Raw genomic sequence first — 5,264 nt, forward strand, 5'->3', positions numbered from 1 at the left:
AATCTAGTGATGGCAGGTCTATGGATGGGGGAGTGAGAGGAGGAGACCAATGAATAATACAGGTCCCCACAAGTGAGGCATAGGCGGTGTGAAGAGGGGAGCAAGGCGCTAAAAATAAATCCTTGGAGAAACCTGTGCGATGTGGAAGATGGTCTATGGATGGAAGGTTTAGAAATGGAGACCTACACCACTCCAATTATTAGCTCTTAACCTTGTGAACCCTTCATCAGTCTTAAAGGAAATCTAACATTTGTTTTTATGGATTGGGAACCAAACATACCTTAAGAATGCTGTAGCTACACTGATACAAAAACAAATTGGGGGTCATTTAATAAGGGCCCGATTCGCATTTTCCCGACGTGTTACCCGAATATTTCCGATTTGCGCCGATTTTCCCTGTATTGCCCCGGGATTTTGGCGCACGCGATCGGATTGTGGCAACGGAAATCGGGGGCGTGGCCGAGCGAAAATCCGGCGGATTCGGAAAAACTGCCGCATTTAAAACAATAGAAGTGTCGCTTGGGCTGCGCTTACCTTCACTCAGCCGGCCTCGGTGCATTCAAGTGCGTTCAGATGCTTTTCAGTGCAGCAGCGCCACCTGGTGGACGGCGGAGGAACTACCTTGATGAATCCCGTCCGGACCCGAATCCACCGCAGAGAACGCGCCGCTGGATCGCGAACGGACCAGGTAAGTAAATCTGCCCCATTGTGTTTAATCCCTGAATTGAATGGTTTAGCTCAAAAAACAATTCAGGACCTTGGGAAAGCTAGATGCAGGCTGGCTGCCATACATAAACACATTACTTCCACATACAAAGGAGCTGCCTGAACTGTCCGGACAGAACTAATCAACCTGAGCTGGATGACTCATACAAAGCAGCTGGAAGACGGTGCAGCAATCGATTACTTATGCCTGTCAGGGACAACACAGTGATGAGATATCTCAGCTTACGCTGGGTAGGACAAGGCCAGAGCAGTACATAATTACAGTGAGGAGAGCACCGGGACAGCCACAGGAACAACAGAGCCTCATTATCATAATTTTATAATTGTTTTTTCTGCAAAACCACTCAATTCAGGGATTAAACAAGATATGTTTCTGCATCAGTGAAGCTCCAGCATTCTCAAGGTATGTTTGGTTCATAATGCATGGCAGCAAATGGTAGGTTTCCTTTAAGGAATTTTTGGCCAATTAATTTCCAATTTGAAGTCACTAGTTTATCCATATACTATTGCAGATTTTATGTATGAGATTTACACCCATGTTTAGTAATAAAGTTCTCAAAAAGAAAGGTTGAAGCAATTTATTGATCTTGAGTATGATGGAGGTAAAAAACAATAACCAAGCTGGAACAATGTTAACAAAGAAGGGCCCTTGGGGGAAAATCCTTGTAATAGGGTCTTTAGCATTTGTAAGAATGTGGTTCTATGTAATAAATCAGTAATATGCGGCCACGACCAGCCATGGTCTGGACACAAATGTTAATTAGACTTGAGTAGTCCACTGTCATATTATCCACTTTTCTCATCTTCTCGTGGGAAGAGCTGGAAGCCACTGAAGATGCTACTGACTTCTTTTCCAGCGAGTCTTTTGTTTTTGCCATCTGTTTCAATCCAAACACGATCCCCGGGGTCCAGATTGAGGACAGAGCCTCCTGAATTGACCTGTGGCTGGCCACGCTTGTTTTGGTCACAGAAGCTCAGAAGCTTCTTTCCTGCCTCTTTACCTTTCTTGATCCAGATCTGGAGGCAGAGGTCCCCCATTGAGACCACCTGGAAAGTGAAGTAGTAATACCCAGCCTCTCCGCAGGTGAACTCCCCCTTGGTTGTATCATAGACGTTCTCCTCATTGGTTATAATTTGGGTGAAAAGTAGACGGTTGTCTTTAAGCGTAGGGTAGATGGCAGAGAATGCTGGTCTTCTCTCAGCCCTTGTATCTGACATTGTTCCTTTGGCTCCTCTTGGGCCTTGTTCACCTGGAGGTCCTGGAGGCCCCTCTGGTCCCTTGTAACCTACATTACCAGGCGCACCAGGAATCCCAGGATCTCCAACATCTCCTTTGCTTTGAGCCAGTCCCAGAGAATGGACAGGATCTCCTGAAGAACACAAGAAAATATATGTCATAAGATGTATGGTCCATGTGATATCTGTAGGATACATCGAGACACATATGAATTGGCTTTGGTAGTAAATATAAAGAATATAAGATGTGTAGTCCAGAGCCTTGAACCATTTCTGGAAGGTTGGGTATGGGACCTGCCATATTACCTGGGTCACCCTGATCTCCTTTTTGTCCCGGCCGTCCATCTCTCCCTGGTCGTCCCTTCTCGCCATCCCATCCTTTGGCAGCAGAGCAGTCATGCGCCTGGCACCAAATCAGGTTCGGAAATACCAGCAGGAGAATGGTGAGTAACACCCGGATCCGCTCCATGCTAAGAATAGCTAAAATAGTACGAAAAACAACATGATAATGATGACGTGTTCTGTACTAACATAAATACTGAACAATGTTTCATATACAATATATAATGTACTGTACTGTTATACTATAAATGACGGTGTGATGTAATGTTCATCGTGATATTATGTATAGTGTGTATAATGAAGGACATGATGTTGTGCGATATAATTTACCATATAAAAATACTATACAATGATATGGATTGTATTGCAACCCTTTAATCATAGTATCATAGTATATATAAGGCAGGAAAAAGACGCAAGTCCATCAAGTCCAACCTTTAAGACCTTTAATGTCCAATAATATAACATATTAGTTTGTCATACTATAACGGTCAATGATATTATGGATTGTTCTGTGAAACTACAGTATATACCATGTTGTATGCTATAATGTACTGTAATTCCTACACGGCCCTCTTATATCATGCACTATAAGGCGTAGTGTACAGTCATGGTTTATAAGTCTCCCTATAATAATGTGCTGCATGCAATATAACATTATACTCTATGACACAGTGTAATGTTATTCCATCTACTGCTCCTTGTTACAATGTACTGTACGATGCTTTCCCAGATAATGGGGGAGATTTATCAGAAGTCTCTAAGAGCAGAACTGTTCTAGTTACCCATGATAACCAATCAGAGCTCAGCTTTCATTTTCCCACAGCCATTTATAGAATTAAAGCTGAGCTCTGATTGGTTTTCATAGGCAACTAGATGATAAATCTCCCCCAATGTTATATAATGCTCCCTGATATACTGTATCATTATAGTACATAATGGGGCACATGTATCACTAGTTTTTTCTGTTGTTTTTGTGCCTTTTCATTCAGGCGTACCGTTTTTGCGCCATTTTTGCGACTAAACGCCAAACTAGCCGCACAGCAAAAATAAGCAGCTTTCCCTCATCTATCTTACCAATCCAGATGTTTTGCTGCGCCTAATGATATTCATCACTTGCAACGTTTTCATTTAGCGCAAAAACGGGTACAAAAACACTCCAGCCCGAAGGTGGCGTTAACTGAGAAGAAAGCGCTGAGCCCCTTTGCAGAACAACTCATTTCTAGCAGCAAAGCTCAGCCAGACACTGGAACATATAATAGATACATTAGATACTCTGCAGACACTAGAACATATAATACAGACATTAGATACTCTGCAGACACTAGTACATATAACACAGGCATGAGATACTCTGCAGACACTGGAACATATAATACAGACATGAGATACTCTGCAGACACTAGAACATATAATACAGACATGAGATACTCTGCAGACACTAGTACAGATAATACAGACATTAGATACTCTGCAGACACTAGAACAGATCATACAGACATTACATACACTGCAGACACTAGAACAGATCTTTCAGACATTAGATACTCTGCAGACACTAGAACAGTTCATACAGACATTAGATACTCTGCAGACAGGAGCTGCAGACTCTATTTACAGTTCATCACCTTCTATTTACAAAACATTCTGCAAAATCCTCAGCTCAGAGCAAGAGAGAAGAGAACTTTGCAGAATGTTGCAGATACGACATACAAGTGTCCCCCATGTAATTCTGCACAGTATCACCAGTGTGTCTGAGGGGGATACTGTGCAGAATTACAGGGGTGCAGCAGGAGACTAGCACTGGGGGATCCCCTCCAGGAGAAGCCACTGCTGAGGAGGTCACTGGGTGCAGGGTGTCACACACCTGGGTGCTGCTGTGAGTGTTATCTTCATTCTGGGCTGTGGGAGAAGCAGAGGAGCTTGTAGCAGGATCACATGTAAGTGCCTGAATCTGACATTGCACCTAAACTGCGCCAAAATTGCTCCTAAACTGTTTTAAAGTAAAGTGATTAATAAGAGGCAGGAAATTACCTTATCACAGTTGTGATAATTCTGGCAAAACAGTGCGCCAGAATTTAGGCGCAACTACTACACTTAGGCGCACAAAAGTGATAAATGTGGCCCAATGTATATTTTGTAGTGTATAATATAAAGAAAACTATTATACAGACCTGATGACGGGGGGAGATTTGTGCTGCAGCATCGGACTACTCTCTTCTCATAGCTTCTGCTTCCTACACACTCTTTACAAAGAGGAACAACTCTGTCATAAGGGTGTGACAAGGACCATGAGGAGGAGGAGTGCTAAGGCACCTGGGAGTCAATGGTGGTGGTAAGTGCACATCTGGGAGTAAATGATGGTGGTAAGTACACATCTGGGAGGGAATGGTGGTGGTAAGTACACATCTGGGAGTAAATGGTGGCAGTAAGTACACATCTGGGAGTAAATGGTGGCAGTAAGTACACATCTGGGAGTAAATGGTCTGGTATGTAGACACCTGGGTGGAAGCCCCCCACCTCCCCTTTTGCGCCCATCCCGGTTTGCAGCAGGTAGATATGTGTATTCATCTTTTACATACACCTCATTGCACTTGCTTACATATAATTTTGTTGTAAGATTGTTGGTTTACTTCTGCTGATTCTCCCGGGATCATCTGCTTTGACCACACACATTGGATATCTTTTTTACTAACAGATACTTCTCTGGATTTTGTGCGGCTTGGGGAGTGTGATTTCAGGAGGGGGAGCTGGTGGTTTGTAGGGGTGACCAGCACCATCACATGCTAGGTCTCCTTGCTGGATTGTTTGTTTGTGTGTTGTGGTGTAGTTTGTATATCAATAAAAATTTGTTCATACTTTACTTTTTTTGGTCCTTTGGCATACTTCTGTTTCCTTTTGAGTTTCAAATAGTAGAAAACCAGTCTATACTCAATCTAGCAAAACGTTGCATAGTACAG

General features: G+C 43.0%; 1 protein-coding gene across 1 annotated transcript; it reads right to left on the reverse strand.

The window, feature by feature from the left end:
* Positions 1–1,289: 1,289 nt before the first annotated feature.
* C1QA (complement C1q A chain) lies at positions 1,290–4,578 on the reverse strand. The gene is made up of 3 exons (XM_072113214.1): positions 4,479–4,578; positions 2,269–2,442; positions 1,290–2,096 (listed from the first exon to the last, which is right to left on the reverse strand). Exons 2-3 carry the CDS (start codon positions 2,429–2,431, stop codon positions 1,513–1,515), a joined length of 747 nt encoding a protein of 248 aa, XP_071969315.1. The 5' UTR covers positions 2,432–2,442; positions 4,479–4,578; the 3' UTR covers positions 1,290–1,512.
* Between the last annotated feature and the right edge of the window lie 686 nt (positions 4,579–5,264).

The sequence above is a fragment of the Engystomops pustulosus genome, chromosome 6, assembly GCF_040894005.1.
Source record: "Engystomops pustulosus chromosome 6, aEngPut4.maternal, whole genome shotgun sequence".
NCBI classification, from domain to species: domain Eukaryota; kingdom Metazoa; phylum Chordata; class Amphibia; order Anura; family Leptodactylidae; genus Engystomops; species Engystomops pustulosus.

Excerpts from the sequence above, each read along its gene's own strand:
- C1QA (XM_072113214.1), bottom strand. The coding sequence starts at position 2,431 with ATGGAGCGGATCCGGGTGTTACTCACCATTCTCCTGCTGGTATTTCCG. Across the intron at positions 2,097-2,268 it reads AGGAGATCAGGGTGACCCAG|GAGATCCTGTCCATTCTCTG; the intron begins GTAATATGGCAG and ends TGTGTTCTTCAG.